This window comes from Balearica regulorum, chromosome 1, assembly GCF_011004875.1.
Source record: "Balearica regulorum gibbericeps isolate bBalReg1 chromosome 1, bBalReg1.pri, whole genome shotgun sequence".
Taxonomy (NCBI): Eukaryota; Metazoa; Chordata; class Aves; order Gruiformes; family Gruidae; genus Balearica; species Balearica regulorum.
The window spans coordinates 101945664-101960035 of NC_046184.1; the positions used below are offsets into that span (position 1 = coordinate 101945664).

The following is a 14372-nucleotide window of genomic DNA, read 5'->3' on the forward strand; positions in this document are numbered from 1 at the left end:
ATAAATCTCTCTTTAAAAGTGGAATTGGGTGCTGCTGATAATGTTATGGTTTTGTTGTCAAAAGAGACAGAAGAGCCAAATTTGCATGCAAAGATGGTACAATTTAGATACTTGTGAAGATTTTCTCTCTTGTCTTTAATGTGTCTGTGTAGCACCAGCTCCAATTACACCATGACAGTAGTAACAATAGTAATAGATTAACTCCAACATTGTTCTCAAAATCAGTGAGATAACCAGCTGATAGGCCCTGAGAAGCATGAGGATCCAGTGGAGTGTGTGGCTCAGACTGGAGTTCATCTGATTGTGTCTAATAGGAGGCATTAAAAATGACAACTTTGTTGCAGAAACATTCCCCCATATTAATGGGTTCGTGCAGCGCAGTGGAGGAGAGAATAGGGAGCAGGATAATTTCTCTGGGTCACAAAGGAGACATGTGGTAGAGAGGAGAATTTTTTGAGATGTTGCATGAAGCTCTGCATCAACTGCAGTGTAGAGCACTGTTATGTTAAGGTACAGCAGTACAAAGTCACTGAAAAGTATAATGGCACAACCTCACAACAAGATGAATTTGGGGAACTGGAAAACCATGGTGCTCAATAATACAAGTTACTGATAACTCTCCTTGGCCAGAGGTGGTCATACAGTGCCCGTGTTTCTTAGTCCTCTGGTGTCAGCATGTGAGCGAACCAATTTTTGTTTTCTAAATGCAATGTGAACGGTAGTTTTCTTCCTAAAATTCAAGACACTCCCAGTCTGGTGAGATTTAGTTTGTTTCATTTGATATACACAGGCAGAAACTGCTTCTTTGGTGCTGAGAAGGAATACTGGGAATATTTACATTTGAATAATATTTAACTAGCAATGCTTAATACATTAACAATAAATCTTGGTTAGATTCTAAATTAAGTGGATTTGCATCTGAGTAGGTGAGATGAACAGGAGAGATTTTGTTGAAACATAAACAAGACAGAAATTTGTTCCAAAATAATTTAGCCCAAAGGACGTAAACAGTAATATTCAATAGTTTCCTCCTCCAGAAACAGTTTTATGTGCCTTATTGCCTGTGTCATGCATATTGTTTCTTAGAAGTTGAAAAAATGCCTTCTTTTAAAGTCTCAATAGTCTCTATAGTGTTGCTGAGCAAATTTAGAGGGGTAGTTCTCTAGTGATCTTTTGGCCTTTCTAATAGATATAGTGAGTGACTAACCTCTGGTATTTTCAGGGTAATCACAGCATAGCTGGTTGCTTACAGGTGGTCAGGAAGGCATTTTATTTTATTTTCCTCCCTTTGTGCAAGCCTTAGCACACATCATTGAACATATGTCTAGTTATATTGGACCAGGGAGACAGAAAAGATTTGAGCAGAGTTTATGTTCTTAAGAAATATCAGATTACAGCCATTCACAGGGGAATTCTGTATAGCTAAGTCATGTTGGAGATTTGTAATTTTGGCTTCCTACTGACTTGCTGTGAGGTGTCTTCAAGCTGAGCACAGATGCAGAATCAAAGTGTCCAGATACGAGGCGCTTCCCTGTTTTGTTGACTCCAGAGTGATTTGCTTTGGATGAAAGGAAGATGGCCTCACTGCTGGTAAACTGAATGACCAGCCAAGACTGCCTCCAGTTTGAAATACACAGCTGTACTGAACCATCTGAAAGCTCTTCTCCTGTGTCTTCTCAGTAATGGGGGAAGAATTGCCATTTACTGCCTCACACCAGGCACATCTGCTTGGAAAGTTCCTCACTGGTTTTCTGTTCTCTTCTTGCGGGGTGGTTTTAACAGTGCGCCCTGGAGATGCGAGACTTCCCCTGGGCAGCAGGAGGCACGCGTCTAGAGAATGCTGGAGCTGCAGGAGGGAAGCACCCAGTGCAAAACCAGAGAGGAGCAAAGAGAAAAAAGGCAAGCAGACAGCCAGCATTGAGAGAAGCGGGTGTCAGAAAGTGCTTCGACGCTGCCTCTGGCGGCACACTCCCCAGAGGAACTTGACGAGAGCCCATCTGCGTGTGTGTGAGACTGTGAGCTCAGGATTTCTGTCAATGCATTCCAGTAACCCCAAAGTGAGGAACTCCCCGTCAGGCAACACGCAGAGGTAAGGAAAAGAGCCTGCAGTCAGCTGCTCTGGATTGGTGCATGACGCTGTCCCTGCTCTGCTGCAGGATTAGCGTCTGGTGCGTGTGACTTACTGGTCCTCCTTTGTGCTCCCGTTGGACCCGCCAAGTACCTGAGCACTGATGAGCCTCCATGTTCGCTAGGCTGAGGATGAGCCGAAAGCTGTAAACCTGAGAGATGCGGCTTCTACATTCCTCCTCCCTCCCATCAGATGTCTGAATAGGCTGTAGGAGAGTAAACATGCTGTTTCTATCTGTTTTGTTGTGGGGTTTTTTCCTTCCCCCTCTTCTAATTATCTGTTTCCCCAAGGGGTAGTTGGGCAGCAGAAGGTCTCTCTGTACTTTCGCACAAAACACTTCCTCCGTATTATTGGCCTGAACAGCCTGGAGAACTGATCAACTGTGCACTGAGATCTTCTGCATCATTCACCTGCCAGTGCAGCAGGTCAGCATCTCTCCTCTGCTAATTTGGAAGGGGAAAAAATATGGAAGTGAAACACTGTCCAGGGACTTAGAATGGTCTGATTGACAGCATTCTTGAGTTTGATTATTTACTCCTAGAGGTCATCTGGAGCTTAAGAGTAATTCAGAGGGAATGCCTCCAAGTCAGATGTCTGTCCAAAGGAGGAAACGACTTACGCGAGTCCCACAGTGAGAATACTAGCAAGCGCTGCCTGTTGGAAGTGGCAGTGATGATGGGAAAACACAGTGCAGAAGATCTGCTAGCAGTGGAATAACTGGAGGGTGAGGAGGAAGGGGTGGCTACTTATATGTGTGTGAAACTCAGAGGAACAAAATATTTTTAGGATGCGATTTGCTGAATGGAAGAGGAAAGGAAAGACTCAGAATTCCCTTTGGCAAATTAAAGAAGCTTGATTTGCCCCATTTTACAGGAGTGTGCAGGGAGATGGTATCCTTCTCTTTCCTTATTCAGAGGCAGGTTGTAGCTGGTTTAATTGTTTTCACGGTCAGAGGTTTGTGTTTTCCTGGCAGCTCGCCCCAATGTATGATGAATGCTGCAGTAATGCTGGGTTTTCCTTGTGCTCCCTGTAGAACTGGATGGGGAGGTGCAAAGGAGGGAGCAAGGCGGGGGGGCGGTCTACTCTGATCAGAGCTGCAGCATGTAGTTGGGGTCCAGGAGAGTGGCGAGGTGAACTTTATTATGCCTTGTTTGTTTACTCTGAGCCAGTCTTGGTGTGAGGCGCTTCTCTGTGCACATAGAAACCGTTGTCTTTATTGACAGAAGCCCCAGAGGTAGGTCCTCATGTGACAGCAGTTCCTGGGATCTGGCAGGTCTGTAGCTTGCCCTAGTGCCTTCTTGAGCAATGAGATCCAATCTTGGATAATAACCCTTTCAGGGCATGTTCAAAAAAGCACCTGCATGACTCTAAGCTTGCAGGCATTTTTTATTTGTCAGCAATTGTCTTAGCTTGCAAAGGTGGCAGTGGTTGTTTCTGCTTCTCTCTAGTCTGTTCCTACAGGGTTGAATGAATCCATGGTGTGATTTGTCACTTTTTTTTTCTGCTTTGTCCCCAGTAGCCCCAAATCAAAGCAGGAGGTGATGGTCCGTCCCCCTACAGTGATGTCCCCGTCTGGCAACCCCCAGCTGGATTCCAAATTTTCCAACCAGGGCAAACAAGGGGGCTCCACCAGCCAATCCCAGCCCTCTCCCTGCGACCCCAAAAGTGGAGGTCACCCCCCCAAAGTGCTCCCTGGCCCAGGTGGGAGCATGGGGCTGAAGAATGGGGCTGGAAATGGTGCCAAGGGGAAGGGGAAGAGAGAGAGGAGCATTTCGGCAGACTCCTTTGAACAGAGGGAAGCTGGGACTCCTAATGATGACCCTGAAATCAAAGGTATGTTTGCTAGGATTCGTGCACAAGTGCAGACAATTAGTCCTCTATGAGATGGAAAATCACTATGCAAGTGTTAGCGAAACATTTATTTGTCTGGGGTTCTGTAAGTTCCAGCCAACGAAGTCTAAAGGTCTTGAGAGCAGGTGGAGAGGTTGTCATAGCAGGCATTGGTAAATGTCCTGTTCACGCTCAGTTAAAGTGCAGAACTGACTCTGGTGGGAAAGTTCCTTTGTAACTCTGAAACTCCCCCAGAGGATTTGAAAGTACAAATGCAACCTGTTGGTTTCCTTCTGGCCTTTGGCCTTTCAGGAACTGCTCTGTTGTAACTGGGTTTTGAACAATATGCAAGCCTGTTTTGTCAACACAGATACATAACCCGTACCACCCTGACTAGTAACACAAACCAGAGAGTTGGGATTTCTGTGTTCTGTTCCTGGCTCCGTCAGGCAGTGCAAAAACAGACTAGACGTGCAGTTGTCCATCTTTCCTTTGTCCATTTTCTAGGTCAGCTGGCTAAGGTGGCTTGGAGAAAAAAAAAAAGTTTTGCACAGAGTATTCGTCTTGGGTGCAGACGTATTTATATTTGTTCATTTTAGTGTGAGGTTTTCCTGCTATTCTGTGTGGCCATTAGAGAATTCAAAGGGATCCAAAGGGATCAGTTCTGGGAACTGCCACTTGCCTTGGAAAGGGCCAAGATGAGCTTTCTCCACCTGAAGGGCAGCATGGCTAGAGAGAAGATGCATGGTGTAATAGAAGAATTACCTTTAGTGGCGCTTGAGGGAGAAGCGGGAAATTTCAGGGGAGGAAAAGCTGTGATCAGTTTCCAGAAATGGTTTCCACAGGACTCCCAAGGTAGTGATTCCCTCTTTTCCTCTTTCTCCCCTTCCAGACTGCAATTCTGCTGATCATGTGAAGTCCCAGGATTCTCAGCACACACCACACTCCATGACTCCTTCAAATGCTTCAGCCCCAAGGTCTTCCACACCTTCCCATGGCCTGACTGCCACTTTGGAGCCAGCAACTGGGCAGAAGACTCCATCCAAAGTGGTTTACGTCTTTTCTACTGAGATGGCCAACAAGTAGGTAGATGCTTGAGTGTCTTCAGGGAGCAGGGCTTATATTTGTGCTCCCTTTTTAAGAGATTCTCAAGTGCGCTTTCTCCATCAAGTGCGTTCTTGTAGCAAGAAGTCATTACTTGTTTTGGGGACGCTGAAGGGGCTGGAGTGGAGGATGTCACTACCTCTTGCCCTCCAAGAAATGATTACTTATTCCTTTGAGGTTTGGGTTTTTTGGTTGTGGTTTTTCTTTGGGGTTGTGGTTGGTTTTTTGGGTTTTTTTTTTTTGGAGGGGTGGGTTTGGTTTTTTTTTTTTTTTTTTTTGGCAAATGCTGGTAGGTTCTGTTTTGCAATCCATGCAGTGAGTAGCAGCCAGGATGGCTTAAACTGAGATATGAACCCTGAATGCTGATGACTTTGTAGATGTAAGCATTTTTCTTTTGCTGCTCATCTAGAGTGAAATATGCATGGTTAAGTCTTTCTGCCTTCTGCCAGCTGAAGGATTGAAGGGAGGGCGGTTAAGAAAAATTGATTCTTAGCTTCAACTGGATATGCGCATCTGTCTGTCTGTCTTTGCAGGGCTGCAGAAGCTGTGCTGAAGGGACAGGTGGAAACCATCGTGTCCTTTCATATCCAAAACATCTCTAACAGCAAGGCGGAACGGAACACTGTACCCTTGGTAGGGAATACCTGCATGTGGGTGGGAAGGGAAATGGTAAATGTGCTTGTGTGTGTGTGATTCAGAGAGATGGATGATTATTTACCCTCTGAAATAAGTTTCAGGGTGGAAAAGAGAGACAGCTGTTGTTCTGGCCTTCTGCAAATAAATGTCTTGGATCATCCAAAGTAGAGTTTGAGTCTTGCAATATTTGGGTAGTATATTTCTGACCCCATTGCTCATGCAGAGCTAGCGTAGAAGCAAGGGGTACCTGCTGTAATGCTTGAGCAAAATAGGTTTTTGCATGGCCAAGATTCTGCTCTGTAATTGCAAGGAAGGGTAGCCTTCGTGCAGCTAAGCGTGGGCTGGCGGGGCTGAGACAGGACGTTTTGTTTGCACCGCTGCTTATGTGACACGGCTGTAAGAAGAGTGAGTGACAGCGTGTGGCTTTCTCTTGCAGAACCCCCAGATCACTGCACTTCGGACTGAACCCAAGCCCCTGCCGCCGCCCCAGCCCCCTGCTGCCCAGGACCAGAACCCTCCCCAGAACGCCAAAATGCAGCCGACTCCACCCGTGTCAGCGCCGGTATCCAAATCCACTGGCCCCCCGTGTCCCATAGATCAGGACAGTCCCAGCGTGGAAAGCAAAGTGATGTCTGTGGGCAGCCCTGCCAACTCTACCCCGTTGCAGACAGAAGGCTTTGGGCAGAGTTCAACCCCCAATAATCGAGCGGTTAGCCCAGTTTCCCAAGGTAGCAACAGCTCTGCTGCAGACCCCAAAGGCCCTCCCCAGCAGGTGTCTGGTGGGGACCCATCCAGTTTGGGGGAGAATCCAGATGGACTGTCACAAGAGCAGCTGGAGCATCGGGAGCGCTCATTGCAGACCCTGCGAGACATACAGCGCATGCTCTTCCCTGACGAGAAGGAGTTTGCGGGAGGGCAAAGTGGGGGACCACCCCCAAATGCTGGGGTGCTGGATGGTCCGCAAAAGAAACCTGAAGGGCCGATACAGGCCATGATGGCTCAATCCCAAAGTTTAGGCAAAGGGTCAGGGTCTCGGACAGATGGAGGGGCTCCATTTGGCCCTCAAGGACACAGGGACATGCCTTTTTCCCCAGATGAAATGGGGCCACCACCATTGAACTCCCAGTCAGGACCCATAGGCCCAGACCACCTGGACCACATGACTCCTGAGCAGGTGGCCTGGCTCAAGCTGCAGCAGGAGTTTTATGAGGAGAAGAGAAGAAAGCAAGAGCAGGTGGTTGTGCAGCAGTGTTCCCTGCAGGACATGATGGTCCATCAGCACGGGCCTCGTGGGGTGGTCCGAGGCCCTCCCCCTCCGTACCAGATGACCCCTGGGGAGGGCTGGGGACCCGGGGGTCCAGAGCCCTTCCCTGAAGGCATAAACATGTCGCACTCTCTGCCCCCCAGGGGCATGGCCCCTCATCCCAACATGCCTGGGAGCCAGATGCGCCTGCCTGGTTTTGCGGGAATGATGAACCCTGACATGGAGGGCCCTAGTGTCCCAAATCCCACCTCCCGGCCTGGGCTTTCGGGAGTTAGTTGGCCAGATGATGTGCCAAAAATCCCAGACGGTCGAAACTTCCCTCCTGGCCAGGGTGTCTTCAGTGGCCCTGGCCGAGGGGAACGGTTCCCCAATCCGCAGGGCCTGCCTGAAGAGCTCTATCAGCAGCAGCTGGCTGAGAAACAGATGGGCCTCCCTCCTGGCCTGAACATGGAAGGCATCAGGCCTGGCATGGAGATAAACAGAATGATGCCCTCCCAGAGACACATGGAGCCTGGGAACAACCCCATCTTCCCTCGCATGCCGGTGGAAGGGCCAATGAGCCCCTCCAGGGGGGACTTCCCAAAAGGAATACCCCCACAAATGGGCTCCAGCAGGGAGCTGGAGTTTGGGATGGGCCCTGGCAGCATGAAGGGGGACATGGGCATGAATGTCAGCATGGGCTCCAACCCACCCCTGGTCCCTCAGAAGCTGAGGGAGGCAGGAGTTGGGCCGGAAGAGATGATGAAACTGCGCCCCGGCGTCTCGGAGATGCTCTCCTCTCAGCAGAAAATGGTGCCGCTGCCGTTTGGGGAGCACCAGGAGTATGGCATGGGTCCCAGGCCTTTCCTTCCCATGTCTCAGGGCCCAGGAGTTGGTCTCCGAAATCTCAGAGAACAGATCGGGCCTGACCAAAGGACTAACAACCGGCTCAGCCACATGCCGCCACTACCTCTCAATCCCACCAGTAACCCTAATAGCCTCAACACTGCTCCCCCTGCGCAGCGCAGCCTCGGCCGCAAGCCCTTGGATATCTCTGCAGCCAGTCAGGTGCATTCGCCAGGAATCAACCCTCTGAAGTCCCCCACAATGCGCCAGGTTCAGTCTCCCATGATGGGGTCTCCCTCGGGGAACCTCAAGTCCCCTCAGACGCCCTCCCAGCTGGCAGGAATGCTTGCGGGTCCCACTGCCGCAGCTGCCGCTGCCTCCATTAAGTCCCCTCCCGTTTTGGGGTCTGCTGCTGCTTCTCCTGTCCACCTCAAGTCTCCGTCTCTTCCCGCACCTTCTCCTGGATGGACTTCGTCTCCAAAGCCTCCTTTGCAGAGCCCTGGAATTCCCCCGAACCACAAGGCATCTCTCACCATGTCCTCTCCAGCCATGCTGGGGAATGTGGAGTCAGGTGAGCGCTGCCTCTGCAAGCCAGACTTGGCTCTTCGGTTCGTGTCTGCTTTACCCCGAGGTGTGCAGCAAGGTGGGGGAAGGAGATTTCTTGCAGGGTGGCAGAAGCTGGATGGTGCTTTGCCCATTTGAGGGAGGCTGTGCCGAGTGGTGGGTGGCTGGGCGAGCGGAGCGCAAGCGCTTTTCTTCCTCCTGTTGTAGTTATGGGTTTGCACTGTGCCTGCTGTGTGTGGAGGTGAGGGCTGGTCGCTCAGAGGACACGGAAGTGAAAGGGTGAGGTCAAGAGGTGTGCAAAGATGGGAGTATTGGTGGGAGAAATATCTCAGAGGGGTTTTTGGCCGTTCTGCCATAGCTCCTGGTGATTGTAGGTCTGTGGAGAAGATCCTGCTGATGTTATGAAAACCGCTTTGAGATAAAAGGCCACTACACAGACATGCTGAGCGTGGTTAGCCAGTCTCGTATCTAGGTATGGTTCAGGTATGGTTACTGCTTTCTAGGTTGCCACCACAGATGGAGAAGCGTGCTAACGTTTGTTCAGACGTTGACCATTTTGGAGAAAGCTAAACACCATACGTAGTATTCGGCAGCGTGCTGGGGCCGTGCCGTGCCTGTGACCTCGAGGGCACGCCTCTGCCTTCTCCTTCCCGCTCCTAAACCCTCTGGGAGCTCACCCCGGAGCACGTTCACCCCTCCGTGTCCAGGCTCCCTGGGCGCCCTTCCTGCCCGGGAAGGTCCCCTGCCCGGCAGCGGAGCGGTTTGCCCACGTTGCCCTCTAGCGCCGCCGCGGGTAACGGCACAGCGGCGGCGGGAAGCCTAACCCCTCGCACCAGCTGGCGGGGTTGCTGGCCCGGCCTCTGCGCTGGGGAAGGGAGCCTGGCTGCTGAGGCCGTACCCGGCGTGAGCCCAACCGCCTGCAAGTCAGAACTGAATGGTTTAGTCGGTGCCTAACGTTGTGCTTAACGAATGCTTTTACATGCATGACTGCATTAGTCAGATGGGCTCTTGCGATAAAAGGGATTTCTAGGTTTTGAGATTTCTAGGAGAAAAGGGTGCGATTTAAGGAAAAATGGTAAGAAGGAAAAAAATTAATCTTCTTTCTCTCTCTTTTTTTTGTTGTGTTTTTTTGTTTGTTTGTTTTCCTGAAGGTGGTCCACCTCCTTCAACAGTCAGCCAGTCTGCTCCTGTAACTCTCCCTGGAAATCTTCCCTCTAGCAGTCCTTACACAATGCCTCCAGAGCCGACCCTCTCCCAGAATCCCCTTTCCATTATGATGTCCAGGATGTCCAAATTTGCCATGCCCAGCTCTACACCGCTCTATCACGATGCCATCAAAACTGTGGCCAGCTCGGATGATGACTCCCCTCCAGCACGCTCCCCAAACTTGCCACCTATGAACAGCGTACCAGGTAAGAAACTCAAAGAAACATAAGCCCAAACTATCAGGCAATACAGTGAGGGTGATTTTTATGGAAGCTTCATCAAATGAAGATGGTGAGAGGGAAAAACCTTGAAGAATATATAGCCATGGATTGTTTTTGAGGAAGGCAGTTGCAGTTCTCTGAAATGGGAGATGGAAGTTCTCCTTGCAACCATTTTTTTATGTCCAGAGAGCATCCATTCTTCAGAAAGTGTTTAATCCGGAAAACTCTAATGTATGGGAGAGATTTCTACTCAGGCAGACTGGAATTACTTGTGTGAGTGAAAGCTGGTCATGGGAACTAGGGTCAGCCTGACAATGTGTTATCCGGACGAAACAATTCTTCCCCTGTCTTAAAGCAGTGTCATCGAAGCTTCACAGTGGTTTTTTTGTTTGGTTGGTTTTTTGACATTGAATCATCTGGTCTGTTCCTGGGATTTGTGGATTACCTGGGATTGTTAGAGTGCTTTCTCAAAACATACATCTTTTCATATAGGGAATGTGTAATGGCAGGTGACCTCAGCCAAGACTAAGGGAAACTGTCCTGGTCCCTACCTGAGAGAGTTAAAAGAAAAGTAAAATAAACCATTGTCCTTTTGGGCTGTCTTGTGGGTGAGCATGTTTATACGAGAAGTCCAATCTTTGCCAATAGCTTAATGTTCATGGTTACATATTTAATACAAAAGTAGGCTGTAGCCCCTCCACCCAGTTGAATTAACATAGTTGAAAGAGAGGATGAGCGGATGTTTCATGAGAGTGTCAATTGGTAATGAATTCTTGATGAGTTTACCTGTAGCTTTGCTGTCTGTTTCATGCAGAAATGATCAGAGTGGCTGAATATATCTGGGGAAGCTGGCTAATTGAATAAGTTCATGATGATAGCTCATTAACTTCATTGATTGCTGCCTCATAGTCTTATGAGGGTTATCTGATTTATCACTTCTTGAGTTTTGAAAGGAGATTCAGTCACCTCCCGGTGGACAAGTGTCCATAGGCTGATAATCTGTCATAGACATGTTTGTTACTGCCTGCGTCACCCAGACTGCCAGGGAAGTAGTAAAAGTATGAGTTGGATTGAGATCCTACTTACAGAGCAGGCTTTAGTTGCTTTTAGATAGGGCAGTGACAAGCTTAGGGAGGCAGCTGTGCAGGTGGCATCAGTTTTCTGGTTAAAGTAACGTTTTCCAGAGCCACTACTGATGTTTTTTTGCTAGTGCCGATTTTTGTGTGTGTCTGTGTGCAGACTTGGTAACCTTGCAGAAAGCTCTCTGATAGCTTTATTGATTATTATTGGCTGTTATCTAAATGTGATTCCTTATTTCTTCCCTAGGAATGGGCATTAATTCTCAGAATCCTCGAATTTCAGGTCCAAACCCAGTGGGTCCGATGCCAACCCTTAGCCCAATGGGAATGACCCAGCCTCTTTCCCATAACAACCAGATGCCCTCTCCAAATGCTATGGGACCCAATATACCTCCTCATGGGGTCCCTGTGGGACCTGGCCTGATGTCACACAACCCGATGATGGGGCACGGTTCCCAGGAGTCTCCAATGGTACCTCAAGGACGCCTGGGCTTCCCACAGGGGTTCCCTCCTGTGCAGTCCCCTCCACAGCAGGTGCCATTTCCACACAACGGGCCCAGTGGTGGACAAGGCAACTTCCCAGCGGGAATGGGCTTCCATGGAGAAGGACCTCTGGGGCGTCCCACCAACCTGCCCCAAAGTTCAACAGATCCAGCACTTTGCAAGACTGGAGGCCCTGGCGGTCCAGACTCCTTCACTGTTCTTGGAAACAATATGCCTTCGGTTTTCACTGATCCAGAGCTGCAGGAGGTGATCCGTCCTGGAGCCACAGGAATACCCGAGTTTGACCTGTCCAGGATTATCCCATCGGAGAAGCCTAGCCAGACATTACAGTATTTCCCTCGTGGGGAGGTGCCAGGCCGCAAGCAGCCACAGGGTCCTGGGCCTGGGTTCTCCCACATGCAGGGGATGATAGGAGAGCAGACCCCGAGGATGGGACTAACGTTGCCTGGCATGGGGGGCCCTGGGCCAGTGGGAACTCCGGATATCCCTCTCGGGACGGCTCCGTCCATGCCAGGTCATAACCCGATGAGACCGCCTGCCTTCCTGCAGCAAGGCATGATGGGGCCACATCACCGCATGATGTCACCAGCACAAACGGCGATGCCTGGCCAGCCCGCGCTAATGAGTAACCCCGTGGCCGCCGTGGGCATGATCCCAGGCAAGGACCGAGCTGCCGCAGGGCTGTACAGCCACCCGGGCCCTGTAGGATCACCTGGTATGATGATGTCAATGCAGGGCATGATGGGACCCCAACAAAACATCATGATTCCCCCCCAGATGAGGCCCCGAGGTATGGCTGCTGACGTTGGCATGGGAGGATTTAGCCAAGGCCCTGGAAACCCAGGGAACATGATGTTTTAAGCTGCTACCATAAGACTGGATGTTCTGATCCTTGTCAAGATGAGATTCCAAGTCCTGAGGGCTTTTTTGCGAGCTTCAGGAGTACAGTTTGGCCATGCAATAGGTGAAAAGAGACCAGAGGACGCTTTGGGAAATCTCGAATGTATGGAATTACCTGAAAAAAAAAAAATTATTCATTTTAACAGGTTGTTTTTTTTTAAGATTTATTTTTTAAAAATTATTTTTGTGGACTTGGGTATCCCGTGACGGCACCTGCTTTGAGAATCTGTAGCTGTATTTTGAGAATTGCCATTTGTCACAAGTTGCACCATTCTCTGTATGTTTACGTCCTTCGGACTGGCTTCTCCCAGGACTCTCGGTTATTTTTGGGGTTTTTTGTGTACTGTACTATATTGTAAAAGGGATTTTAGCAGAGACTTTAGTCTTTGGGGTGAGAGGAGAATGGGATTCTAGGCTGTTTACTTTAGGTGGAGAATCCATCTTCAGAACTTCGGACTATTTTCCTTCAACTCCAATGTATAGAAAAACCAAACTACGACCTCAGAGCAGAGTATTAATGAAAAGCACAAAAAGGAACTTAAGTTCAGTGAGGGGAATCTTTTAAAAGAAATAAATAATAAGTTAAGGACATATTTTTCAAATTATGGTGTGCTGTCCAGCACCTTCTGTCTCTCCCTCCCACTCTTTATTAAATAGGCTTCTCTCTCTCTGTCCCCCTTCTGTCTCCTCCTATGGCAGCTGCAATACATTGTGTTATTTTGGGGAGTAAATATAGGAGAGCCTCTCCTCACGTGGGGACTCTTCCCACTTTTAGGAAGGGGCTGGACTTGGACACTGTTACATCCTACAGTAGTCTCTCTCACTGTTTCCTATTCTCCTTTTCTTAGAAACCCCAAGTGATTTTATTAATGTGGGAGTGGAACAGACACTAAAAGTTATCCAGGATTTTTTTTGTGGTTTTTTTTTTTTTCCTCCCCAGCGTAAAACGTTCTGTGTAACCTCCATTAAATTTGGTACAAAACCACTCGCCAGGGCTGTGGTGTCAGAAAAATAAAATATATTGTTTCTTACAAAAATGAACTGTCGTCTTTATCCAGTCCAGTTGTTTCCATGTACATCACATGGCTGGCCAGATGACTCTTTGCTCTTCCTTATGATCACAGCCAGTGCAGAGGCCAGGTGGGGTAAGCTTTGGCAGCTCCTAAAAGTCTGGCCTGTAGGCAGCTGCGTGCTCCTTGCAAGGCATTTCGGTTTGCTTAATCCTGAACTGAGTTTATTTTTTCTTGGAATGAGGTCTTATTTCGGAATGCCCCAGGGACAATAGTTACAGTCTTTCTTCCTCAGTTTGTTGAGGGACAAGGAATAGATGAAACTTGTCATCTCCGTTGCTTCCTCCTGATGAGTGTTTGCAGCACTACAAGGTACGTGGTTTTGAGCTTTCCCTAAGCAGCGGCATCTGCCTGCCAAGCGCAGGAGTCCAAGGCTGGAGTCCGAGGCTGTGCAGGGCGCTGGGATTGTGTGTCCCCCTGGGGGCGTTGGGTTGGGTAGGGTCTCTGACCGCCATCTCTCGGAGGCAGAGATAGGGGGGAATGGGTGAACTTAAATAACAAAGGGGAGAGAGAAATCCTCAGTGAGCAGATTTTTATCAAGCCAACCCTGCTGGGTAAATTGTTGCTTTGCTGGAGTTCTCATCAATTGCTTCCTAATCCCCTGTCTTTTCTAACTTGCCTTTTGAGAGAATTTCAGCAAGAAGACTTTTATGCTTGTGTTTATGAGGAGTGAAAGACCGGGTGCCAAAATATGGATCGGGAGTTGAGCCCCTCTCCTGGAGAAGACCAGGATGGACAAGGTGTGGGCTCTGTGGCTGGCTGCTCTCTGGTCCCCCGGCATTATATATATGGAGCGTGTAATTGTTGTTTTTCCTTCCACTTAACTGTTTTTCTGAAATTATTTCAATGAGTAGTTTCCTCAAAGGGCTGGCTACTAGTGTGAAACTTCATGTGGAGAATGAGTATCTTTAATAAGCTTGTGTGTGAGAGGTTTGGTTGTTTTTTTTTTTTCAGAGTTGACTGGCCCTTTACAGGTGAAAAAAGAATTGCTGTCTGTGGCTGGCTTACCAAAGTTTAGTTGCTGGTGTTAGAAAATGAGTG

General features: G+C 48.9%; 1 protein-coding gene across 14 annotated transcripts in view; it reads left to right on the forward strand.

Annotated features, from left to right (window-relative positions):
- Positions 1-13306, forward strand: part of BCL9 (BCL9 transcription coactivator) — a 60399-nt gene extending 47093 nt beyond the window's left edge. For 4 of the 14 annotated variants that reach the window (XM_075768979.1, XM_075768986.1, XM_075768995.1 and 1 more), the window contains exons 3-9: positions 1783-2089; positions 3645-3961; positions 4851-5040; positions 5596-5695; positions 6135-8358; positions 9503-9763; positions 11105-13305. In XM_075768979.1, coding sequence (XP_075625094.1) covers positions 2037-2089; positions 3645-3961; positions 4851-5040; positions 5596-5695; positions 6135-8358; positions 9503-9763; positions 11105-12222 — 4263 coding nt within the window. In that variant the 5' untranslated portion in view covers positions 1783-2036 and the 3' untranslated portion in view covers positions 12223-13305. Of the gene's footprint in view, positions 1-1782; positions 2090-2669; positions 2853-3644; positions 3962-4850; positions 5041-5595; positions 5696-6134; positions 8359-9502; positions 9764-11104 lie in introns of all 14 variants that reach the window. The other 10 variants (XM_075769037.1, XM_075769055.1, XM_075769065.1 and 7 more) reach the window with 6 other exon arrangements.
- The last annotated feature ends 1066 nt before the right edge of the window (positions 13307-14372 follow it).